Here is a 26,041-nt window from a genome sequence, read left to right as displayed (position 1 = left end):
GGGGTGGTCAGGAGGCCCCAACACGGTGTCTGGGGCAGGAGGGGCAGCCTGCTCCCTGCGACACCGTCTCCACTCTTTCTTCCCTGGCCTCCAGTCAGCCGCAATGAACCCGCAACAATGAGACCAGCTTGGCGAGGAGGGGGCAACGGGAGCACCCAGAAGAGGGCAGGCGGAGGTTAGAGGTCAGGGGTCGAGAGCGCTTCGGGGTCTCCAGGCTGCAGTGGGAGGAGCTGCGGGCTCGAGGGAGGCGGGGAGCGGGGCCGAGGGGGGCGAGACGGGATGGCGGCGGAGGCGCGCAGGGGCGGCGCGCTGGGCTGGGCGCTGGCGGCAAGAGGGTTACGCGCCTCGGCTTGGCTCGGGTCCGCGGAGGAAGGCTGAGCTCGGCCGCCGGGGCCCTGCAGCTAGCCGGGTCGGCCCCGCGCCGCGCCCCGCCCATCCTGCCCCGCGGAGGGCGCGCCCGGGCGAGGCGGGGCCGGGAGGAAAAGGCGCCACCAGCGAGTGGCGTCTGCTGCCACCGCCGGAGGAACACCGAGAGCCCCCTGAACACCAGCCCACCGGCGCTGAGGCACCCCCTCTCTTAGGCCACCTCTCGCCAGCCCTCTGCCGCGAGCCAAGGCCGGCGCCCCGCCCGGAGATGGGCAGACGCGTGGATGGCGTGGCTCCCAGCGCCGCCAGATCGCAGGAGCCTGACGCCGGGGCGCTGCGCTGAGGCTCCCGCTCGGCGCAGCCCGGGAAGCCTGCAGGTGTCCTTGGCCGCTCGGCCGCCGCCCGGGAGACTCCTTCGCCAGTGCCCAGAGCCCCGCTCCCCGGAGCCCGGCTCCCCTAAGTGGCCCCGCCTCCCAGGCTCGGCGCCGCGCAGGACGCCCCGTCTGAGGCCCCCCCGCCCCAGCACGGCCCCCGCAGCTCCCAGCCCAGCGCCGCTCCCAGCCACCGCCGAGCCGCGGACGCAGGACCGGAGGCTCGCTCCTGCGGCGCGCTTGTTTTCCTGCTGCCGCCTCGCCCTGCGCAGCCCCCGCCCGCCCGAACGCCGCGCTCCGCTCAGCCCCGCCCGCCATCCGTGCCCTGCGCTGGATTTATGAATGGGGGGAAGAGGCCACATGCCGCCGCCGCCGCCTCGAGTTGACCGCACGCAGCCCGGGCCCGCGGAGCTCCGGCTGCCGTGAGAGCGTCGGCCCGGCCCAGGCAGCCGCTCCGAGGACTTGTTGCTGCTGCGCTGCCGCTGCCGCGGGGAAGCCGGCGGCTCGGCGCGGTCTGGGAGCCGGAGGGTGGCCGGAGTGAGTGTGAGCACGCGCGCGCCCGGACCCTCGCAGTGCGCCTGCACTGTGCGCTTCCTTGTCTTTTGAGGGGTAAAAAGGGGGGCGTGTCCCGGGCCGCGAGCGTCTGAGAGTCCGGCCCTAGCTGGGGAGCGTGTGTGTGTTTGCCCCTGCCTCCCCGGGCCCCTCGCTTGGGTCCTCGGCTGACCTTTTCCCATCCTGCCTCCCTCCCCGGCCCTGCCTACCCAAACCCCAACCACCTGTGCACCCGAGAAACCCAACTCCTCCCGCTCCGCGCCCCGGGGGGGAGGCAGGGGCAGGGCTGCACCGCAGAGGGGGCCGCCGCAGCCTCCTGCCTCCTCCTCGTCTCCTCCCCCTCCCTCGTCTGACGCTGCCTCCTCGGGAAGGGTGTTTGGAGGGCAGCGGCCGCCCCAAGCCGAAGCCCCGCAGCGCTTCTTATGATCAGCTCGGTGTGTGTCTCCTCCTACCGCGGGCGCAAGTCGGGGAATAAGCCTCCGTCCAAAACATGTCTGAAGGAGGAGATGGCCAAGGGCGAGGCGTCGGAGAAGATCATCATCAACGTGGGCGGCACGCGACATGAGACCTACCGCAGCACCCTGCGCACCCTACCGGGCACCCGCCTCGCTTGGCTGGCCGATCCCGACGGCAGGGGCCGGCCCGAGTCCGATGGCGGTGGTGCGGGCAGCAGCGGCAGCAGCGGCGGCGGGGGCTGCGAGTTCTTCTTCGACCGGCACCCGGGCGTCTTCGCTTACGTGCTCAACTACTACCGCACCGGCAAGCTGCACTGCCCCGCCGACGTGTGCGGGCCGCTCTTCGAGGAGGAGCTCACCTTCTGGGGCATCGACGAGACCGACGTGGAGCCCTGCTGCTGGATGACCTACCGGCAGCACCGCGACGCCGAGGAGGCGCTCGACATCTTCGAGAGCCCGGACGGAGGCGGCGGAGGCGCGGGGCCCCGCGACGAGGCCGGCGACGATGAGCGGGAGCTGGCCCTGCAGCGCCTGGGGCCCCACGAGGGAGGCGCAGGCCCCGGCGCCGGGTCCGGGTCCTGCCGCGGCTGGCAACCCCGCATGTGGGCGCTCTTCGAGGACCCTTACTCCTCCCGGGCGGCCAGGGTGAGTGACAGGAGCCTGAGTCGCCTCTGGGGTCTGCCAGGGTGCGCATGGTGGTGGTGGGTAAGGGCAGGCTGGAAAGAGACTGACTTACCTTTACCAACGCATCCCTCCCAATTCCCCCTGCCCATCACACACACACACCCCTTCTCCCCTGCAAGTCACACACACACTCACACACCTCCCCTGCAAGCCACACACACCCCTTCTCCCCTGCAAGCCTCATCAGGAGATTGCACACACACGACTTACTACTTGGACCTAATCCCAGATGCCTGCTTTGCTGCATCCCCCCCAGCGAGGGGGGTGCCCTTAGCTGAGCTCTTCTACCCCCTTCTCTGTGCACAGGCTGCCTCTCGTCCTTTACCTCCCACTCCTCCACAGGGCCAGAATCCTAGAGAGCTGGGGTTAGGCCTTCTGCTGGGGTCAGGCAGGGTTTAGGGGAAGAAAACTAGAGTGTGTTAGCACCACAGGGTAGGCAGGCCATTGCGTTCGCTGCTTCCCTGCACGCCACCTTATTTCAATCCTCCTAGCAGCTCAGTGCTAGAACTATAAGTTTTAGAGAGGGGGACACGGGCTTCAGCCTTTTCAGCTCATAACAGGCAGAGCTGGGACTAGCATGCAGGCCTCTCGTTCAGGTCTGGGAGAAGCCTCTTTACAGGGAGATAAGTCAAGATGCCTGCCCCATGCCATGGCCCTAGGGCTTCCTGGACACCTCAGTGGTGATGAGGGGACAGTTAGACAGGAAGGGCCTAATGTTGTGGGCCATGCAGGCTCCACGACCAGTGCCAGCCACACTGCCTGGTGATGATCCCAGGTTTGTTGCTGCTTTTCTTCCTGCTGCAGCACACACTGGCTTCCCAGAAAGCCCTGGTTCAGGTTACTGCTTGAAATGGGTGTATGGGGGGAGGCAGGGGCAGATAGGTTGATTTAGGCAAGAACCGGTCCCTTCTCACCACCTCCTCCCCCAGTCAATCCAGTTTCCCCTAACCCCCTTAGGCGGAGGGGCTGGGAGATATGCTTGGGCAGCTAAAAAACAACAACAACAACAACAACCCTGAAGGGTGGCTTTAGATTCTTTAAAAAAGAGAACCCTGGAGGCTGGTGTCTGATCTCATGGCTGGCAGCCTGCAGTCTGTCTCGCAATCAGGAAAGAGCTACAGAATGTGTTGGGTCTGGGGACTGCCTCCTGCTGTGGAAGCTGGTTGTCACCTCTGGCATCCCAAGTTGTCATGTTAATGAGTCTCAGAGCCCTGCTGCCCTCCCCAGCACCTCCTGTGTTGGGACTCAACCCAGTCGTGGAAGGAAAAGTTCTACTTCCCCACCCAGGGGAGGGCAGGAGATTGGGAAATGGGCTGCAGGGAGGGGCCAGGCTGGCGTATGCTAGAGCAGGGCAGCTGCATCTCCTGCTGGGAAGAGACGGGAGGAGCAGAAGTCTCAGCGGTCCTGGGGTACCAGGCTGGGGCTGCAGGCGTCCCAGTGCCGTCATTGGAAGGCAGGGACCTTTTTCAGGACTGAGAGTGAAGCTGAGGTCAGCTGTCTTTGCTTCTCCCCCTGCAGCCCTGAGACCAGCTCAGAAGGTGAGGGCGCAGTAATGCCCCTGGCCCGAGTCTGCTGTGAATTCCATGGGCTTCTCATGCAGTTCCCTAACTGCTGGTGTCAGCTCTTGGCTGTGTGCACTAGAGGAGAGAGACAAGTGTAGATAATTTAGGCTCTTTCAAAGTTGGGGGTCGGGGAATGAGGAAGCAGGTTTAGCTTGATAGAGATGGAAAAAGGGGCCAAGCCAGGGAGGCTGGAATGAATGAGGTGGGTAGGGGAGCTAGGCCCTATTTCTGAGCATTCTGGGGCCTCTGGGGACTTTTCACCTTCTCAGGTTCTTCCCTCTTGGATTCTGAGGGGCTGTACCATCAACAAGTTTATTTTCTCCTCAACTCACTTCAGAGTAGACCAGCCAGGGGGCTCTGTGAGTAAGCTCAGAGGCTGGTTGGTTGGCCCCTTGAAGTCCTCCAGGAGCCCAGGATACTTTGCCCTTTTGATGTGGAATCACAGTAGCCAGGGCATTCCAGTTGAGGGCAGAAGTTTGAGGCCGGATAGGATTAATTCTTCCCATTTAAGCAATGAAGAAACCAGGATTCAGAGACATTAAGTGTCTTGTCAAAGACACTTAACTAATAGCAGGGCCAGCAAACCACCCCTAGTTTCCAGTCTTCTGGTTGTTAATACTAGTGTAAACAGCTGTATGGAGCTTTGGTGGCACTCATGACGAAAGAGGACTTGCCTCCTAAGGGGCACAGAAGCAAGCCTTCAGCTGTTCCTGGGACACACAAGTGAGAATTCATAATTTAAAAAAATCCATTAGTAACAACTGCTAATTATTGAGCACTCCATGCAGGTACTTGGCATTGCTCTTTAATCCTCCCAATAAACTTACAGTGGAGGCATTATCCCAATTTAATGGACTGAGGCTGTGAGAGGGTAAACAACTTGCCTGAGATCACACAGCCCGATCTCAGCGGGCTGTGAACCACAGCCAGGGCTCCCTGACTCCCAAGCCCTTGCTCCTTGGATTACAACATGTTCTTTCCACTGAACAAGGCTGTTTTCCAGGTGGAGAGGTGGCTGTTTCTTACTCTGGCCTGGGAGGTATTCTGAGGTTCTGTACCTCCTGTGGATGACATCAGAAAACCCTGGGGCAGATGAGGACATCAGAAGGAACACTTACTCTGTTACCCCTCTAGGCCTGAAGGTCTGAGGTGCAGGGATTCTGGGCCTGTGCCCTCCCTCCCTGTTTATCCCAGGCCAGTAACACTGTCCCCACCCCCCAGCGCTGTCCCCTGGGTCTGTGTGCATGCCTTCCTTCTCTTGGGGCCTCCTTCCGCTGCCTCCCTGGAGGGAGCCCGCACCCGCAGCACTGCGGTGGTGGGCTTGGGGCGCTCACCGAGGGCCTGTAAGGGCAGAGGAGCAGCGCGGTGCCCCAGGCGTCTTCACACACAGCAGCTGGTCATTTGAGTAGCGCCTTATGACAGAAGCAAAACAGATACAAATGGAAAGTGAATTGAGCTGGTTGTAGGAGCCTGTTGCTTAGCTACTGGCCTGGCCCGAGAAGCCATTCCTGGGCAGGCAGCCTCCTGGCCTGGGGTGCTCACCCCCACTCCTTTCACTGTGGCCTGGCCCACGGGCGGCTGCTGCTGTGGTTCCGTTTCTGGGGGCAGGCACAAGTCCCACCCCTGGTCCTGGCCCCACCTGCCCACTGCCCGCAGTCCCAGGCAGAGTGAGGGCTCAGCAACAGCCAGGGTGGCTTTCCAGCCTCAGGGGGACGAGCATCCAGAGCTCTTGAATCAGGCCTTCCTCCGTTTCTGAGGGGAGACGGGAGGCCTGATGCATGGGCCCTGGGCACTCCCCTCCATCACCCCCAGTCTCCAGAGGCCCCAGGGGCCGAGCTGGCTTTAGCTCGGTTATCAGCCCTGTTATGGATGATAGTCCTTCTCCTTTGGCTGAGTCAGGACCTGGATTGAGTTTTCCCAGGATGTTTCCCTTCTGTGGAGAGGAATGACCCGCAGGATCCCCGCTGCTCTGGGAAGGCTGCTGGAGCCGGGGTTTCACACGGGTGAAGCATCCACCATGTGTCAGGTGCTGTCACCTGTGCTCTCTTCTGATATCTCATCTGGCCCTGTGAGGCAGGCAGTATTAACCTCAGTTTACAGATAAGGAAACTGAGGCCCAGAGGGGCTTGCTCAAGGCCACACAGCTGGTGGTAGAACTAGGATCCGAACTCAGATCTCGTGAATCTGCGTCTGTGCTTGTACCACTGCTGCAGCCGCCTCCTGTGGCTCGTCCTGGAGAAAGCCTCTGACTTCTACTAGGAGGGCTCACAGGTGGCCCTTCTGCTCTCCTCCCGTCCCTTCCTTCATGTCTTCCTCCAAACTATAAAGCTCCTGTCTCCTTGCTCCCTAGAAGTGCTCACATCTGAGCTTGCTTGCTTGCTTTTTTTTTCCCCCCTCACTGTGGGACTTTCATAGGACAAAAAGAAAGGAGGCTTGGTTAGGAGGGGAGACTAGGTGTCCCCTGGCCCAGGCAGAGGAATGCAACCAAGGCCTTCTAGGAAGGAAATGCAGAGCTCAGTTCTGCTCGCCCCTTCTGACGGCCCTCGGCTTCGCGGGCCTGGGCGTTGCCTGGGACCAGCTGGTCGGTGGGCATGACAGGCATCGGAATACGGGCAGGACCTCTGGTCCCAGGCCTCTGGGCTAAGGAGGGCCAGGAACCTGAGGCCAGGTGCTAGGTGCCCTGGTTTCCTGACCCCCCAGGAGGGCAGTGCCAACACACCCCAGGGCAGCCCGTCCACCTCCTGGAGGCAGCCTCTCAGTCTCCTCCTGGGTTTGTTTTGTGTTTTCCTCTCTTATTCTGAACAGACTAGCATTTGCCTCGGAACATCTTGTCTCTGGATGATGAGGTGTTTGTTTGTCACCGTTTGGGGGTGGGGTGTAAAGTGGGGGAGGGGGTAAACTAAACTTGGGCTATTTTGGAGAGTTGGGGGAAGAGCAGGCAGGAACAGAGTCAGGCAGCTGGGCCTCAGGAACAGGGAGACCCCCAGGCCCCTCAGCTCCGCCCATGGACGGTGTCGGCCTGGGATGCTGGGCGTTGGGGCACTCATGCCATTCTTTTTCCTGGGCAGCCTGCCTGCCATGACCTCTGGCCCAGCTCCCTGCTGGGTTTTTTTCAAGCTGGCAGGGGTCCCCATCAGGCAGTGGGTTTGGCCTACCCTGGAGAGCCATAGAGTCTGAGAGCCCAGGTGCCCGGAATTATTCCTGGGCACACCTCTGTCACCTCTAGCCCCAGTTAGTGGGGCTGATGACCTCTTCTGTGACGGGCTCCCTAGGACCGGGAGAGGGAACAGGCAGTCACCTTGGTTCCGATCATTCAGAAACATTTATTGAGCACTGGCTACATGCCAGACACCAACTGGGCTCTATAAATATAAAGATGAGCCGGTGGGGCGGGTCCCTACTCCTGAAGAAAGCCAGGTCAGGTGGGATAGGTGGCAGTCGGGGGAAATTAGGTGACAAGAAATGGTAATAATAATATAAGATAGATCATGAGAGGTGCCACAGTAGTCTTAAAAAATAAAGTTCAGGGGCCAACCCGGTGGCATAGTAGTTAAGTTCGTGCCCTCGGCTTCAGTGGCCCAGGGTTTGTGGGTTTGGATCCTGGGCGCAGATCTACGCACTGCTCGTCAAGCCATGCTGTGGTGGTGTCCCATATATAGGTTAGAGGAAGATTGGCACAGATGTTTGCTCAGGGACCATCTTCCTCAAGCGAAAAAGAGGAGGATTGGCAACAAATGTTAGCTCAGGGCCAATCTTCCTCACTAAAAAAATAAATAAGTAAATAAAGTTCATTAGGAGGTGAAAGAAGGAAGCGATGATCCCACCGCTACAAGGGATGGGGTTGGAGCGGGGTGGTGTGCAGGAAGCTTCAGCGAGGAGATACAAGTTGAGCTGGGTAGGCCCTGCAGGATAATGACTTAGCTCCCTTAAATAATTTTTAGAAGGAGGCAGGTTATAAATAAATATATAAATAAGTGTTCAGTGTGGGTAGTGCGTAACCACGCAGACTTAGGGAAGAGGAGGGGAATTTCCTGGCCAAGGGACCCGTCTGAGCAGAGATAGGACAGCATGGGACACTGATGGGCAGTACCCAGGAATTGCATTTGGCTGGATAATGTGTTCTTGGCCAGCGATCTAGGCTGGACTGAATTCCTTCTGGGGCTGGAACTCAGAGGCTCTGGGCAACCCAGCGGCCCTGAGAGGCCCCAAGTGCTCTCTTGGCAGGAGATGAGCATAGGTGGAGGCTGGCCCTGGACACTAGAACCAGAGGGTCCTGGCTCAGGATGGGGTGGGGGGCAGGGCCAGGTTCTCCTGGGGGAGCCCATGACGGAAGAGGAGTGGGGGTCTCTCGGCTGGGAACTGGGCTTCCTAGCCGGCCCTCACCCAGGAGCCCAGGGACGGCTCAGAGATCCCTTGCCTGCCAGACTCCCTCTCCTTTCCTGCCTCTTTGCCCCCACGGCTGCCCACTCCCTTTCCAGCACTGCCTGGGCACTAGGATCTCACTTCCCTGGAAGGCTTCGCTCCTCATCCCATCCCCACAGATCTTGCTCTGCAAGTGTCTTTGGCTGTGTTCTCAAGGTTCTCTTCTCCTACACTCCATCCTTAATATAGGTTTTTGGGCATGAGTCTTCTTATGTTTATCTGTCCATCTGTCTCCTTGGCCCTTCCTCCTTGGGCTCCCCTCCCCTGCCCCCGCTGATTGTATTCAGTTCCCAATGACTGGTGTCTGTCACCTCTCCCCCCAACCCCCCCACCCAGCCTGTGCCAGATTCCTGAGACACTCTAGGCTCTGTGCTGGGTTGTGCAAATATCATTTCTTTTAATCCTCAAAACAACCCTATCAGGTAGATACTACTCTTATCCCTCAACACACCAAGCATGCCGTAGCCTGAGGGCCTCTTGTTCCCTCTGTCCCTCAAGCTTTTCTGGATCTTCACATGACTCACTTCCTCACTCCTTTAGGTGTCTGCTTAGATATCACCTTACCATTGAGGCCCTGCCTGACCACCTTTATTTGAAATAGCTCCCCCACCCTCATACTCCTTATCTGCCTTTTCTCTTTATTTTTCTCCCTAATTCTTATACCATCTGGCCTACTATCTATTCTACTTGTTTACTTGTTGACAGTCTCCCTCCACTAGAATGTGAGGTCTGAGGGGCAGGGGTATCTGTTTTGTTTCCGGATGTTCCCCAGCACCCAGAACTGGGTCTGGCACGTAGTAGGTACTCACTTTTCCATTTTATGAACAAAGATCCTGAGGCTCAGAGAGGTTAAGAAACTTGCCCAAGATCTCCCAGGCAGGAAGTAGCAGAGCCAGATGTGTACCCAGAAGTGTGTGACTTTACGTTTATACCAAGGACAGTTGTAGGATGAGCTTGTGAAGGAAGCTGGTCACAGGGCTGGCCCGTCAGCTGAAACACCTGGGTCTCTGGGGACGGTGTGTCCCCAACAGGTTACAGCCAGCCAGCGTGAGGGGCCTGAGGGGAGCAGGACGCTTGAAGGAGCAGCACTGTCCTGCAGAGGCTGGGAACCCCCTGTCCAGGGTGGCGAGACCCTCCTGCCTCCTCCCAGCAGGCCAGAGAGGAGCTGCTGCTGGCGGAACTATGTCACACAAGCCATTTTCCGCTTGGGCAGTTTTGGCTTCGGGTAGAATCCACAACCTGGGTCCTCAGGCAGTGGAAAGAGCTGAGAGCTTCGGCCATGGGCACCAGGCTAGCCACTCCTCCCCCAGCCTCAGTTTCTTCATCCAGCACGCCATTTGCCTGGTTGAGTGGCAGGGCCAGGGTGAGGAACCTAAGCAGTCTGACTCCAGGGCTTCTTCGCGGTCTTTCGCCCTCAGTCTCTGGCTCCCCTGAGGCCCAGCCGTCCCCTTGGCAGGGCCAGGTGCCCGTGGCCGATGGGAAGGAGGCTCAGATGAGCACTGCCAGTTCTGCAGGATGCCTGGTGGGGGAGGGGAGTTGCTGAATAGGAGCGAGGCCTTGACCTCTAAGCAGGGTGGTATGCTGCAGCCACTGCCTCCTCCCTGGGCCCTTTTTGTCCCGGGAAGCGCCCCAGTCAAGAGAGCTGTGAGAAGGAAAGCATCCCTGATGGTGAGAGGCACTGAGTGCCAGCAAGGGCACCGCTTACAAAACACTTCAGTTTGGGGAATAACTTAGGGGAGAAAGGAAGAAGTTGGGCCGTGAAGGGGTACCTGTAACCTTGGGACCCACCTGGGACAACATGCCAGAGCCCAGGCCTCTGCCTCCATCATGGCTTGGCCTCAGCTCTCCCTGTCTGCTGGGGGAGGGAGGGCTTCCTGGGGCCTGCCTGGCACCTGCTGCCAGCCCTGGAGAGGCTTCAGGGGAGACGGAGGCCCATCCAGGTTTCATCAAGAAGGGGTGGATTGTCCCACCTTGTTTGTAGAGGACCAAGTGGAAAGAGCTCTGAGCTGGGAGTCAGGAGGCCTGGGCTCAGTTTGGTCCTGAGTGAGGCATTTGCCCTCTGTCGTGCCTCCCTTGCCCCTGAGAAGTGAGCACATGTGGCTATCCTCTCCCCGCCCTCATCTTCTGAGAGGGTGAAGGTGAGAGGTAGAAGTAAAGAGATGGGACAGTTCTGTGTTTAAAAGAAAAAGCAAAAGTGAGTGAAGGCTGCAGGAATTCAGGAAGGGTGATGTGCACCTACTGGACCGTCTGCAGAAGGAGTGGTGGGTGGTGGGAATTGAGGAAGGCAGGCTCCTTGGCCCTGCGAGTGAGACAGTGGCCCTGGGCCACACCGTCCTCCCTCCCCCACCCCCTCTCTGTGCCCTGGGCTCAGCCCCTCTGCAGCTCTTCCTGGACTTGTTTTTCCAAATCACTAATTAACTTCATGCTCAGGCTCCCAGGTGGGCCAACTCTCCTGACTAACTTTTCCTCGGAGAGAGCAAGTTCCCGCTTCCCATACTTCCTGGCAGAGCAGGATGTGCTGTCCCCATGCCTCACCCCAAGCCCCTCTGCTTCTCAGGGGAGGGGGCAGCGCCAGGACTCTGGACAGGTGCCTTCCCAGCTCATCTCTGGACGGCCATGGAGAGCCCACAGGCTGGGGCCGTCTCCCCGATGCCCATGTCAGCCTCTATTGCCTTGACAGCCCATTTCTCAGGGGAAGAAAAGTGAGGCGAGAGAAGGAACTTGAAATTGGCCTTCACAGGAGAGAAGAGGCAGGAGAAGCTCCAGGCAAGGTTGTCAAGTGGGGAAAGTGTGTCTGTGGTCCACTAGCCCTCCTCCTCCTCTGCTGTATCCAATCAACATGTCCATATTCAAGTGTAAATAAGATGTCTTAGTGTGTGATGGGTGTCTGTCCTATACCAAAGGTACACATCCGTAGCATGAACTAGCAGGCATCAAGGAGCTGGCTGGGAGCAGTGTTGACAATTCAGGGAAGGCTTTCTTGGGCCTATGAATAGACCCTGCCTGGGAGGTGGTGAAGACAATGTGGTGTGAAGAGAAGGTACAGCCTCTGAAATTAAACAGTACCAAGTTCAGGTCTGGTTTCCACCCCTTCCAGGCTGTGTGACTTTAGGCAAGTATATAATCTCTCTGATCCTCAGTTCCTCCTTTTTAAAATGGGATGATGAGGCCTACCTCGCAGGGTCACTGGGAGGACTGAAGGCAGTAACACGTACAGAGTACCCAACTGTGCCAGGCACAGAATAGACAGCTCAGGAACGTTCATTCCTCTTCAGACTTGCTCCTGCTCCAGAAGGAGCTCCTGGAGGTGCTCCTTCCTTTGTTTTCCCAGATCCCCTGTATTCTGCACTCCTGTTTTACACTAAGAATAGGTGTTCAGTCCTCCCCCCAACCACCAGTGCAGACTCCCAGGGAGGAAGACATCTCTGAGAGGCGTAATCAAATGGGCAACACTGTGGCCAGGTGGAGATTGGGGTGGGAGAGGCATGGGGGTTGCCACTTGGTAGTGGGGCCACGGTCCTCCCTCATCCACCTATTTAGGCTCAGCCCTCTGCCCAGGGAAGAAGCCCCCCACCCACCAAGCAGGACAGGCAGCAGCAGGGGGCATGGACCCCAGCAACTGGTGCCCTGACGGTGGTGAATGGCATCACATGAATAACAGTTGAGGGCTCTGCAATTGTATTATTACACGTGCATTTCATCTCCATTCATAATGATTGGACACTTAAGCCCAGCCATTCCTCCACCTATTGCCACTGTCATCTTTCTATGTCTGGACTGTCTGGATCACTCGCTGCCACTCTCTGATCCCAGTGGGTGCAGTTTATTTTTCTCTGGAGCTCCATGTCCCAGGAAATGTCCATTCTCGGGACGGAGAGGGGCGGTTATTCTGGGCAAACCACCCTGCCTCCTGCCACGGAGCATGTCGTCTTCCTTCCGACACATCTCACGGTCTGGGCAGTCAGCCGGGACAGCCTAAGGTGAGAGGCGAGAGAGAGGAGGGGCTGGGACTTGACGAGGTGGGTCACGGCTGGAGCTTAATAGGCTCAGCGGCAGAAAGAGGGCCAAGGTCATTCCCTCCAGCCCCCTGCCTCTGGGCATATCCCTTAATGCAGTGGACCTCAACATTTACTGCGCATCCGAGTTACCTGGAAGTTCTGTTGAAACAGACTGTGGCCCTGCCCCCGGCATTTTTCTTCTGTAGGTTTGGGTGGGGCCCGAGAGTTTGCAGTTCTAACCAGTTCTCAGGTGATGCTGAGGCTGCTGGTCCATGGCCTTTCTGAGGAACACAGCCTTAAAGCCTAGTTACTCTGTGTGGTCTGTGGACAAGTAGCCTCACCTGAGAGCTTATTAGAAATGCAGAATCTCAGGCCCTGCCCTCGACCTCCTGAATCAGAATCGCATGTTAACAAGATTCCCAGATGATTTATATACCCATTACAGTGTGAGAAGCTTTAAAGCACGACTGGGTTAGAGGTGGCCAGAGCTAGGCAGGAGGCAGGGCCGGGCAGCTCTAGTTCCCTGTTCTGTTGCTTCCAGCCAAGAGCATCCTCTGTCTTCTGTGCACCTGACAAAGATGGGGAAGTATTGCCTTAAAGCACGGGGGGCAGATGGACAAAGGCCCTGTGAGGAGGGAGTTTCAGCCCCTGACTGTGTATCTTAATCCCGCCTCTCACCATGGGACTGACTGTCTGGTGACCCATGCCCCACGCTCCCCAAGCAGAGGTCCCTGTCCTGGCTGGGCCCATCCATCCTGACTGACAGCTGCCCCCACGCTCCTCCCCGCCCGCAGGTGGTGGCCTTTGCCTCTCTCTTCTTCATCCTGGTCTCCATCACCACCTTCTGCCTGGAGACCCACGAGGCCTTCAACATCGACCGCAACGTGACGGAGATCCACCGTGTGGGGAATACCACCAGCGTGCACTTCCGGCGGGAGGTGGAGACAGAGCCCATCCTGACTTACATCGAGGGCGTGTGTGTGCTGTGGTTCACGCTGGAGTTCCTGGTGCGCATCGTGTGCTGCCCTGACACGCTGGACTTCGTCAAGAACCTGCTCAACATCATCGACTTCGTGGCCATCCTGCCCTTCTACCTGGAGGTGGGGCTGAGCGGCCTGTCGTCTAAGGCGGCCCGTGACGTGCTGGGCTTCCTGCGCGTGGTGCGCTTCGTGCGCATCCTGCGCATCTTTAAGCTCACGCGCCACTTTGTGGGTTTGCGAGTGCTGGGCCACACCCTGCGTGCCAGCACCAATGAGTTCCTGCTGCTCATCATCTTCCTGGCGCTGGGCGTGCTTATTTTTGCCACCATGATCTACTACGCTGAGCGCATCGGCGCCAGGCCCTCTGACCCGCGGGGCAACGACCACACCGACTTCAAGAACATCCCCATTGGCTTCTGGTGGGCCGTGGTCACCATGACGACGCTGGGCTACGGGGACATGTACCCCAAGACGTGGTCGGGCATGCTGGTGGGGGCGCTGTGTGCGCTGGCTGGCGTGCTCACTATTGCCATGCCCGTGCCCGTCATTGTCAACAACTTCGGCATGTACTACTCCCTGGCCATGGCCAAGCAGAAGCTGCCCAAGAAACGAAAGAAGCATGTGCCACGGCCGCCCCAGCTCGAGTCGCCCATTTACTGCAAGTCCGAGGAGTCCTCGCCCCGGGACAGCACCTACAGTGACACCAGCCCCCCTGCCCTGGAGGAGGGAATGGTCGAGAGGAAACGGGCAGGTGAGATGGGGGGTTGGGAAGGAAAGCCACCTCTCCCTCAGTGGTCACAGGAATCCTCAACCCTTGGAAGCTGGGATTGTGCTTTACTGCTCTGGGCTTCCCTAAGTATAAGACATACCTTTATGAGGGAATGTATTGAGGCCGAATCTCTATCCTCTGGTTCTCTGATAGCTTCCTGAACATCAGGGTCTGTAGAGTGAGTAACCCACTCACCTTAGGCTGCGATGGGCAGTGCATGGAGCTCTAAATTAGAAGCCTGAGTTTTTAATTCCATCTTGGCCACTGTGCTGTGTGGCCCTGACGCCAGTCACTCACCCTCTCTGGGTATAGATGCCTCACCTGTAAAATGGGAATGATATCAATATCCTACCCCCAAGATTTTGATGAGACCCAAATGACAGATGTGAAAGTGCTTTGAGAAGTTAAAACCGCTTTACAAATATCAGGTGCTGTCATTATTAGCTGGAGAGCAGGGCAGCTATTCTTCCAAGGTGCATCAACACATGAATCATTTCTTTCCAAACATTCGAGCCTGGTGTCTCTTGGCCTAATAAATGCGATAACGTAACAGCAGTGGGAGGCTGCCTTCTGTTCAGCACAAGCTAGATTGAGTCCTGGGCTCAGGGTTGAACGTGGGATGGAAAGGGACGAAGAAGGAGTGGCCCAGACGGTGTTGGGAAGGGGAAAGGTGGAAGCAACTGGCATCTGCCTCCTGGAAGGGGAGGGCCCGGGGGTCTGAATCCTCTTCTTCAAGGATGGGAAAGGCCACCCCAGGGAAGCTCGCCTCCACCTGAGTCAGGAGATGGGCAAGGAGATCAGCTTCACCCACAACAACGTGGAGCTGGATTGGAGAGTGGGGGCTCTCCAATAGAGAGTAGGGATGGGCTCCTGAGGGAGGTACAGGACTCCTAGCACAGGGCCGTTGGATGCCAGGCCATCAGGGAGCCGGCGGTGGGGCAGGAGACTAAGGTAGCGGCTCCTGGCTAGGCTCTGGGGGCAGAGTGGGACTCATCTTCCAGGGAGGTGTCTGATTCAGGACACTCACCTGTGGCCTGTTGGTGGATGCCCATCATATATGCTGGAGCCAGTCGTTCCCTGGGGTCATTCAGGGGCCTGGGTCCTCCAAAGATCTTGATGGAACAGCACCCATCAGGCTCCTCTCTTCTCCCCCACCAAAGTGGTACCCCCTTCCCCAATCCCTGAATATAAATCTCCCAGCCAGTGCCCCAGGGAATTCCAGCTGTACCACAAGGCGCATTCAGGGCTCAGAGGGAAACCTAATATCAAAATGTACAAGCCACTAGGCCGGCTTCTCAATTTACACTTACCTATGGTCCTGTCAGCCATGCCTTAGCCTGGCCAATGCTGCAGCCACTGCCCTCAGGTGGAGCGGCCCCTTCTCCAGATCCAAGGGCCCAGGCTTATCTGTGCTGCTGTGTCATGGAGCAGGAGATGGGGGCTAAGAGCCCACAGCAGTGGGAGCTAAAATGGAGCCTCTTCCCTCCAGGGTCCTCCCCACACACAGGTGAGCCCCGGGAGCAGAGGGCTGTAAATCCTTTGAGCGCTCGACCCCAGTTTGGATGCCTGGTGAATGAGATAACTGCCTTCAGGTAGTCCAGGGGGACAGCCGTGGAAGCCACTCTGTCAGTTTAACCCGGGCATTGCCACCTCTCACTCCAACAAGCTGGGCATCCTCCGAGGAATGCAAACTCATCCAAGTGTCAGCCTGAGCCAGACCCAGGAAGGAAGCAGAGTCTGCCACCTGCCTTGGGCTGATCTCACGGGGCAGCCTGCAGCAGGCAGACTTGGGGAGTCCCTCCTTAGGGTATCTGTGGCCCCATCTCCCAGGAAAGACTCTAGGCCAAGGCTGGGAGGGAAGCCAGTATCCTGCCCCCGGGACCAGGCGCACTCCCTGGCTCTGGCAACACTCCTGCCTCCTCCGGTCTGGGAAGTGATACTCAAGGTCTGGGATCTGAGAGACCCCAGGACCCCATGAGGAAGACCTTGGCAGCCCCCTCACACAGCCTCCTTTCTGTCTGCCCCCTTTAGACTCCAAGCAGAATGGCGATGCCAATGCGGTGCTGTCAGACGAGGAGGGAGCTGGCCTCACCCAGCCCCTGGCCTCCGCCCCCTCCCCTGAGGAACGCCGGGCCCTGCGACGCTCTGGCACTCGAGACAGAAACAAGAAGGCAGCTGCTTGCTTCCTGCTCAGCGCTGGGGACTATGCCTGTGCCGATGGTAGTGTCCGGAAAGGTATGGCTCCCCAGGCTGGGCAGGTGGGGAGACCCCACGGAACTGAGTCTCCCCAGTGTCCGCCACAAAGCTTGAGGTCCCCTCCTCCCCTGAGGCCTTGGCCACCCTCTCCTCTGCCTTGGACACGCCCCTGCTTTTAGGATGGTTACCCTGATCTCCCAGTCCCTGGATTGGAAAGGCCTCCAGCATCCCCAGAAAGTACACAGAGCCTGTGCCCCCAGGGAAGACAAGTGCTAGAGGGTGAGGGGACACCAGATCAGAGGCCCTGGCCCCTCTATTTCATCACCTTCTCTTCCTCTGGTTCCTCTTGTGACCTTCAGGCCTGGCTCCACAGGGTCACTGCCAGCCTTTCACAAGGCTTCCTTAAACATGGCTAAGGCTTCCCTGAGTAAGTGGTCCCAGGAGATGCCTGCAACATTCAGGAGGCAGGGGAAGCACGAGGTGCTGGTGTGGGGTCTCCAGAGAGCCTGGCCCAGGCCCCGCCTCCTCCATCCTGCACTGTGGGTTCTGGAGCCCAGGAGAGGCTGACCCAGCTCTGCACTTCCTGGAGGTGACTGTCCTCTTGAGGCAGAGCCAGAAGGTGACCATGGGGTGGGAGTGGGCTGGGAGAGTGGGCCCTTCTGAGGTGTGTTCTGAAGTATCTCGAGGGTTCAAGGGAGCAGCTGATTTCTTCCATCAGGGAAGGCTGGCATTCCCTCAGCAGGCCCCAGGCCTGCGGCAGGAGCGGGGCAGAAGTTGAGTGGTGGAGCTGGGGATTCCTGGCCTGAAAAGGGGGCAGAAATATCAAGGATGGTTGAGTAGTGGCCACCAAAGATGGCCAGTAGTGACTGAGAACCAGGGGTGTCAGGGCCAGATGTTCCCTCTGCCCAGTTCCTGATCACTTTTTTGTCTTTCTTGTCCTGTCCCCGTGATGCCCTGGACCCTGCTCAGTTCCAGGATAAACCCTGACTCCTCCCAAAACAGGGCTCTTTCCTGGGTTCTCAGGCCATTTCTTTCAGCCAAATGTCCCCCTCCCCTACTTCCTGCTATCCCCAAATTCTGGACCAAGACTGGGTTAAGTGAGACAGGGGCAATGGCTGCTGCAGGAATAGCCTCTGATGCCTGTGGCCCCCAAGGGATGTCCCCTGGCTGCCCAGCCCATGCAGCCTCCATGGGCAGCTTCCCAGGCCCTTTCCCTGGCCTGCTCAGTGCCACTGTTCCCACTGGATTCCCCAGGATGCCCTGACCCTAACCAGGCCCTGAGAGGTGTGTGTCCAGCTTTGCTGGGCGTATGTCCTGTTGGGTGGCAGGAGCAGGAGCAGCGAACTGGCAGCTAGAAGGAGATGGCCCAGAGGCCCCAGCTCAAGGGCTGCAGATGGATGTACTCAGACTGCTTCCACCCTCTCCTGTGTTCCCTGGTGACCCCCGGCCTCTGCGGGCCTGGTCCCTGGGCTCTGGGTGTGCCTATCCCTCCTGTCCTCCACCCCAAGCAGGCAGTGGCCTCCACTGTGTCCTGGTTCGGACCCAGAGCCTTGCTCTGGCCAGAACATGCTAAGTGGACAGCCTAGAATGTGGGGCGGGGGAACCACACCTGCCACGAAGGCCTTGAGCGAACAGCTGAGTGCTGAGCAACACTGCTTTCGTCCTAGTGTTGTGAGGGGCACAGTGGAAGAGGCTGTGAGGGTGCAAGTCAGAGGAGGGACAGTGAGGTGCTGGGGAGCAGGTTGCACCTGGGAAAGGGTGGCACGTGTGCATGCATGGGGTGGGGAGCCTGCGTCCCACCACCACATCTCTCTGGGTGTTCATGGGGCCCAGGTGCTCTATTTGCAAGATGCCTCCACACTGCTTCTTGGCAACAAGCATGTAACTCAGCCAATTAGAGTGACCTTCGAGAGGGAACAGGTGGGTTGCTGGGAAACAGGCCCTGCTAAGCAAGCATGGCAATTAGCATCGCCAAAGTCCCAGTGTGCGCTCGGCAGCTTTCCCCATGCCAGGCCATGCCGCACTCTCTGCACTCAGGCTACACTGGGCCCGGGAGCGAGTGGGCCCAGGCCTCCTCCAGCTGCCAGTGCAGACCCCATCGTTAGCCTGTAGCTGCCCGTGTGTGTCAGAGTGTGAACTCCCTGGGAAGAAGGTGGCAGGTGCTCATTAGGGCTTCTTAGGGTTGAGAAAGGAGGATGCTGGAGGCTGTGGGGTCTTTATGTAGCTGGAAGGAAACTTACTGGGGACAATGACAGGACAAGCTGGGTGTGGAGCCCTGGGGTCCATCCTCAGGAGCCCAGGTGACCAGAGACCAGGAAAAGTGAGGTAGCCTTTCCCAGCTGGACCAGACCCTTCCTCCCAGCCCAGGGCGCCTGCCCTGCAGGGCCCCCTGGAACCTGGATCCCGTGTAGCCGCTCAGGCAAGGAGCCGCGCCCTCTGACCCGTGTGCCTTTTCTTCACCAAGGCTGTGAAAAGTCCCGGAGTCTAAACAACATAGCCGGCGCGGCTGGAACCAGTCTGGGGCTGTCTCCACTGGCATCGAGATACAGCTCGCCCTACCCTCCAAGAAAGCTCCTGCTCTCCCGCCCCTTCCACCCCCTCACCAGCCCACCACCCGGATGCTCGGCCCCGTAGCTGCACCCTCAGCTCTCCCCGCTCCGGGGAAATGTACAAAAAGTCACACTCACGCCCTCCAGCCCTCTTTCCTCCTGGGGCCCAGCACTGCCCAGACCTGGGCCCCAAGGGAGCAGCCTGAGCAAGCCCGGCAGGATGCAGGAGAATGCAGGCCTCTGAGCCTCTCCTCCACAGCATCCTGCTCCCGCAGATGTTCAGCTCTGGAGCTTGAGAGCAAGGGGGAGATTACTCCAGGGCTTCTACCCACTTGCCCCCATCCTGAGTGGAGGTGTCCGTGCCCCCAGGACCTGTGTCTCTGGGCCCTGCCTCCCCCTCAGGGTCCCAACTTAATCACAGCAAATGCAATTCCATTCCTCGTGGCCTTCAACCAGTAACCAAGCAGCCTGCAACTGAATGTCTCTCTGTCTGTCTGTCTGCCCCACACCCAGACCAGCAAGGAATAAGGCTGTCCCATGGGGCATCTCTGCTGGTGTCCAGGGGGCTTGTCTCCTCAGAGGAGCAGTGCCGCCCTGGGAGAAGAGGCCCGATGTTCTCGAGCTCTGACCCGGGGCTCAGGTGGGGGTCCATAGAGTTGGAGCCCCAGGATTGGCTGCTTCGGTCCGGGATGCCCTCCTCTCCAGGGCGACACCCAGAGGCAGAGCTTGGCATCCCATCTGTGCCCTGAGCCACAGCATCTCTCGTCAACCTGCTGCTTCTGCTTCCACGACAGTTTTTCTTCCCTCTCCCCCCGCTCAAACTGCCAGCCCAGCCTCTGAGTCACCTGCCGCTCCCACCCAGCCTCTGCGCTCTAGGTTGCTGCCAGAACTGGAGACTCATCTAATTTCTATAATTAAGTGTATTCATTTACCTAACGAGCCCGGGAGCACAACATGTTTGTGAGTCACTGAGTGAGCAGGGCACACCCTGGGCAGGGGCAGCTGAGGGAAAGTGTGGGGACAGAAGCCATCCTGCCCCCACCCGCTCCTGTACCGGCACCCGGCCACTCCCAGGTGGGTGGTCCCTCCCCCGGCAGGCACCTAGCCAGGCTCCCCAGGCCCTCGTCAGCCCCGGGGACGAGGAACGATAAGCGCCCCAGCCGGGACATTTCCTGTTTCACCTGATGGGAATTAGACCTGACAGCGAGCCTTGTGCCTGGCAATTTTTAGAGTCAGATTATGCAACTTTGTAGAGCGAATGGCTAAGGTCCGTCCGTATCTGCTCCTTCCAGGGTGAGCATGGATAGGTGTGGCAAGACAGCATTCAGGGACTTGGCAGGAGGCTGGGAAATCTGGGGGCCACCCTTTAAGGTGAACTGGGCAGAAAGGTCAAATCATTTCATGGGATTGGGGGTTGTGAAACGCCTATGCCAGGAGCACCCCCATTTCGGTGACTTCCTCAGCCTTGGGCAGACCATGAGAATGTCCCTTCTAGAAAAGTCTGTTCAAGGTGGGTCCTAGGATACCCCAGCCCTGCTGTGGTCTATGGGGCCTGTCTCCTGCTTGCTCTCAGAATGAAGTGTCCCCTTAAGAGTTGAAAAGATACAGGGGCGTCCATGCAACCACCCCTCAGAAGGGGACAGGCCTCTTTAAGTGACAGGGAAGCCCTGAGGAGCAGGATGGAGATGGCCTGGCACCCTCTCACACAGCTGCATCCGAGGGCCCAGCCTCTCCTTCGTGAGGACAGGTTCAGTCCTGCCCCGCAGGGCTCCGTGGCGCCGGGGTCCTGGCTCTGACAGGGGTGGGATGAGCTAGATGTCCTGTTTAGCACAGACCCCACAGCTCTGTTCTCCTCTGACTTGCCTTTCTGGTTCCGGGAACTGCAGCGGCTATTTCTGTGGCAGCCCTCAAGTTGTCAGGAGCCCAAGTTTCCACGGTACCCGCCGCCTCCTTCCCTCTCTTCCCTCCCACAGGGATGGGCATGCTCACGGCACCCCTATGGTGGGCACAGATGTCTCTGGGCGACATGATGCAGGGGTGCCAGGCTGGGGCCCCTAGCGCCTTAGGAGATGGGCTCCCACACGTCCCTCCCGGCTCTCTGGCTTCTGTAGGGGAGACACAGGACCTAGCTAATGGGAGAGCTGAATAGGCTGTGTGCCCCAGCCACTTCTCAGGGCTCTGGGCAAGGACAGAGTGAGTCCTGGAGTTTACAGAGACCCACTGTACACCAGGCTCTGCCTAGAGGGGTGGCTGTCTGCATGGGCCTCCCTCAGGGGAAGGCTGTCTCACCCACAATCTGAGAGTTTGCTTTACCTTGGATCTGGACTTAGACTTGTACCATGACTTTGGCTTCTAGAAACCTTTCCCCCACAGCTGGGGCCCAGCCCCTCCCTGCAGAGCAGGGAAGCGGCCTGGGTAGGAGTTGTTAATCCTACCTTCCCGTTTGTACCAGGGCTACTGACAACCCTAGAGGCCACTTCTCAGCCCCCTGGGCTTCTGAGGGGAGTGGCTGTGAGCTAGAACCAGAGGGGGAGGTGCCTGTTCAGCCTAGAGTTCGGCTGCTCTGTGGTCAGAGGGGAGGCTGTGGACCAGCCAGAGGGCCAGGGCTGCCCTTTTGCAGAGCTTCCTGGGAGAGGAGGGCCTCCTCTGCCCTGGCCAGAGGGCATCACCCTCCAAAATCCCTGCCCCACAGCAGCCTCCCTGCCTGCTCTACCTGTGCCCCTGCTGGGAAAGTGAGAGAAGGGAATGCCCACACTGACCTCCCAGGCTGAGCATGGGATACTGAGAAGGGCTCACAGAGAGTTTGGCTTTCTCAATAAGATGCTATGTTCTGGCCTTCTCTCCTGAGAGGGGTATATTCATCCTCCCTGACCTTCCCCTTCAGCATTTACCCTCCAACTGCTGGGACTCTGTTCCTACCAGATTGAGGAAGGGGGCTGGGCACAACGTGGCAGTACTCAGGAGCCTTCTTCACCAGCCCCTGGGGACAGTGAAGGAGCCCCAGGTGGTGATGGCAGATGGAGTGATGTAGGGGGAGCCCATGTTGGGCAGGCAGCAGCTGGGATGATGGCCTGTGGGCTATAGGTCACACCAGGAGCGTCCCCCCTGCCTCCATGCCAGCTGCAGAATTGTGATCCCTCCCCACACTGCACTGGAGCTTGGGAGACCTGAGCGCTAGTGGTTCCTGGGCACATTACCTGAGCAGGTGTGGAGACGAGCTGTAACATCACCTAGGAGTCACCTTGGCCCAGAGCTGGGTTGGCAGAGGGGTGATGAAGGGGCTCACCCCATTCCCTGACCCGTCCCTACTCTTCCTGGCCTCTTAGCCCTGGGTCTCCACGCCTTCCAGCTCTGCTCCTGGCCTGCTCTTTAGCCCACAGCTTGTGGGTTGGCAGCTCCCTTCCTTCTAACATCTCATTCTTTGTTTCTCCCTTTCTTTTGCTGAACTCCTTGCCCCCCAGAAGGCAATGTTGAGCCGAAAGCGTGCGTCCCAGTGTCTCACACCTGTGCTCTTTAAACACAGAGACCTGCCAAGACGCCCTCTCGTCCAACTATGCCCAGGCTGAAGTCCTCACCCTCTCTTAAAGCGGCACCAGCGTGAGAGAGACAGGCAGAGAGACAGAAAGCCAGAGGCTTAGGGAACTCTGGAACCCAGGCAAGAATCTTTCGCTGGGAAAGACTCAGATATCCGTGATTGCACAGGACTGATGGAAAACTTCCCATGTGACCCTCGGGGCCTGGAGCCATCCGGGTCTGACGTTCTGTTCTGTTGTACATTGAAGAGATATATATGCACATATAGTATCTATATTCATACATACTGTACTCTTGTGTGTAGTGCACGTGCTGTCGGTGGTCTGTCTTCTTTGTTAGGCTATGTCTCCCCAAGCCCTTGCCCCCCCGCCCCGAGACCCCCAGTCCCTTCCCCTTTACTGATTCCTTGTTTCTGCTGAACGTGTGTGTGGAATGTCCCAGGAAAAGTGTACCTGGGAACTACCAGTCCAGCTGGGTGGTCCCAGGCTAGACTGTCCCTTTTGGGGGCGTTTCTCCAGTGGGCCAGTGGCCTGTGGAAGGCCAGATTGTCCCCCAGGGTCACTGTTCCACTAGCCCCATCCCACCCCAGATTGGGGTTCTACCTCCCACCCACGCCCCGGTTGTGGGGGGCCTGCCGGGGGCTCCCCTGCAGCTTCTTCCGCTCCTTCCTCCCCCTTAGCTGTGTCCTTGACTGAGGGGGCGTTTCGTCCTTTTTTGTTTTTTGGCTTTTTGTTCTGTCTCCTTCGTCCATTTGTTTTCAAAGATGCTGCTGGGCAGACGGGCAGGGAAGGGGTCTGTCTGCCCATCTGGCTCAGGGGCCTGAGGAAGGCTCGGGCGAGTGGAGACCAGTTGCAATACTGTACTTCCTGGCCGGTGGCCAGAGGATGCGTGCAATAGCAGAGGCCAGGGGACCCCTTCGACCTTGGCCTCTGCCCCTCCCTCGGCCTCTCTCCCCATCCCCGAGCCCACCCTGTCCGTCCCTAGTGTTGTTCAGTCGTTTTCTAAAGCTGTTCCCTCGTGTGTGTCTGAGGCATGCCCGGGCTGGCCCTGCCACCCTGTCCGCATGCCTGGATTGTCGTGCTGTGCTCGAGCTCCAATAAAGACATCTGGAGCGTCTGCTGCTCCTGCTGTGTGAGTGACTGCCTCTGCCTCTCCTTTCTGGCTCTGTGTCTGTGGGGACCTCCCCGGGCTTCCACCCCAACACCTGAGAAATACAACACACTCCTGCCATAACCCCACCCCCTCCAGGAATCATCTGTGCAGCCCAACCCCTGCACTTAGAGCTCGACCCTGGTGCTCAGGGAGGAACAGTGATCTGCCCAAGGTCACACAGAGGACTAGCCCGGGACCCCTGACTCCCTGGCAGTGTTCTGGTCTCCACTGCTGCCACCTGACCCCAACTGTGACATGGAAGAAAAGACTGTTGTTTGTTTAAGGAATTCCACTGTATTCCTGCTTGTTTGTGCAGGGGGCCACCCCTCCTCCCTGAAATTGCCCCGGTTCTATGTGGGCCAAGGCCCTGGGGATGCCAGAGTCATTGCGATGACTGGATGGCTGACAAACTGAGGCCGACAAGGGACTGGTAGCACGACTGGGACCACTTAGGGGTGGGGAATGAACGCCTGCTGGGCCCAGATAGGATGGGGTAGTGGTTAAGTGCTGGTCACACGTGGTCCCTCTCACACCCACCTGGGGGAACACGCAGGGCTGGCTTCACAGGCATGCAACTGTGCAGTTGCTCAAAGGACCCCATGCTTGACTTAATGCTCAGCTGTTGCCGTCTTGAAATTACTAATAATTATTGAAGAAGGGTTCCTGCGTTTTCACCTTGCTCTAGGCTTTGTGAATTATGTAGCCAGGTCTTGGTGCGTATATGCTCTCTGTACTCTTGTCTTATTTCTCACGCCTTCCTCTTTCTCCAGGCATGGTAGAGTCACAGTGGCCTCAGTTCAGAGTCTTAATCTGCCACTCACTAGCTGGGTAACTTGGGGGAACTCACTGAACCTCAGTTTCCCTGTCTGCAGAATGGGGATAATGATAGCCCCCATTTCAGAGACAGTGAGTGTAAAGACCTCGCCCAGTGCCGTATGTCTACATATGACATACAGTAGGTGCACACTGTGTTAGTTCCCTCTTCACCCTGTTCCTGTAGCTCTCAGGCCTTTCTCCACAGATCTCTGATATCTCTTGTCTGTCACACCAAGAAAGGACAGAGTACAGCAGGGAGCAGGGGTGAGGGTGGCAGGGCTGAGGGGAGGGAAGAAGCAAGCGGAAGCCTGTTCCTGAAGCAGAAGAGAAATGGGGCTGGGAGCCTGGGCCAGCGGGGGCAAGGCGGTGGCAGGCAGCCAGTTGTCAATTAAAGATAAAATCTCTCCTCCAGCCGCAGAGGGCAAGGAGGGCTGTGGCCCCCCTGGCCGGGAGAAAGCCATTTGCAGCCACGCTCGCCTTGGAGAAGCTTGGCCAGGCGATAATGGTTTGGGATGCGCTGCTGGCTCCATAATGAGATTACGCATCAGGGCCCACGTCCAAAATGGCTGTTTTTTTTGTAGATCATTGTGGAACCATTTCATGGTCAGAGGCTGAGAACTCAGCAAGCGGCCCAAGGGTACCAGATGTCAGGGTGGTCCTGAGGGGACCCAAGGAGATGCAGCTGGGGTCCCCAGTGACACCCTCAGACCCCAGGAACGGGAGAGGTGCAGTGTGCAGGTGGGCAGAGGGTTCCGTGAGAGAAGCAGGAGACCGCCCCTCCTCCCCACCTTGCAGAAACAGCAGGCAACGCTGTCAAGGAAGAAGAGGCTGTGTCCCCGGAGCTGGAGGGGAGCCCAAACCAGGGAGCTGGCTGAAAGAGCGGGACACTGTGCCGGTAGAAACTGACTAGGCGTCAGACAGGCTCAAGTTGGAGTCCTGGTGCCTTCGCTTCCTACTTGTGTGACCTTGAGCAAGTTACTCAACCTGTGTGAACCTTACTTCCTCATCTATCAAGTGGCAGTAATGATAGTATCTACTTCGTGGGGCTGTTGGAAGAATTCAGTGAGGCAGGGCCTGGAAAGTCCTTAGCACAGAGCCTGGCACAAAACGTTGCTTACAAATATCCGGGGGGGGCGTATTGTGGAGCAACTCACCCCAATAACAGATGACCAGTTTGGTTTGATGGCCTCACCTTTCAAATAGGTGCTATGAGTTAGCCTCATTGCAGTGAAGCCCTATCTCCTTGTGAAGGAGTAAGAGTTGGGGTCTTGATACCAAATAGCTGACATTTATTGAGTGCCAGGCAATACATCTAATGCTCCTAAACATGCAGTCCGAGATTGGTGTTATCATCATCCTTGTTTCATAGAGGAGAGAACTGTAGCACAGCAATGTCAAGTCACTCCTCCAAGGTCACACAGCCCGGAAGTGGCAAAGCTGGGCTTTGAACCCAAGTAGTCTGGCTCTGTGAACCCAATATTTAGCTGCTACTAAATGGAATGGGGCTTCTAAGTCATAACCCCTAGGGTAGGGACTTGTGCTTTTTAATGTTTCTCATTTCCTTAATCTCAGTTGATTCTCATAGCAGAGGTACTGTTTTTTCCTTTTATGGGGAAGATAACCAAGGCTTGAGGA

At 58.1% G+C, this 26,041-nt stretch overlaps 1 protein-coding gene across 4 annotated transcripts in view; it reads left to right on the top strand.

Moving 5' to 3' along the window:
• The first annotated feature begins 271 nt into the window (after positions 1-271).
• KCNC4 (potassium voltage-gated channel subfamily C member 4) overlaps positions 272-26,041 on the top strand; it is a 36,779-nt gene continuing 11,009 nt past the window's right edge. The window contains exons 1-4 of one of the 4 annotated variants that reach the window (XM_014780049.2): positions 273-2,389; positions 13,205-14,141; positions 16,191-16,394; positions 18,820-24,674. In XM_014780049.2, coding sequence (XP_014635535.1) covers positions 1,712-2,389; positions 13,205-14,141; positions 16,191-16,394; positions 18,820-18,989 — 1,989 coding nt within the window. In that variant the 5' untranslated portion in view covers positions 273-1,711 and the 3' untranslated portion in view covers positions 18,990-24,674. Of the gene's footprint in view, positions 2,390-13,204; positions 14,142-16,190; positions 16,395-18,819; positions 24,675-26,041 lie in introns of those variants that run through there. The other 3 variants (XM_004420699.3, XM_087445798.1, XM_087445805.1) reach the window with 3 other exon arrangements.

This window comes from Ceratotherium simum, chromosome 2 (genome assembly GCF_057802395.1).
Source record: "Ceratotherium simum simum isolate JZ-2026a chromosome 2, ASM5780239v1, whole genome shotgun sequence".
NCBI lineage: Eukaryota > Metazoa > Chordata > Mammalia > Perissodactyla > Rhinocerotidae > Ceratotherium > Ceratotherium simum.
This window is presented reverse-complemented; position numbering and strand designations above follow the sequence as displayed.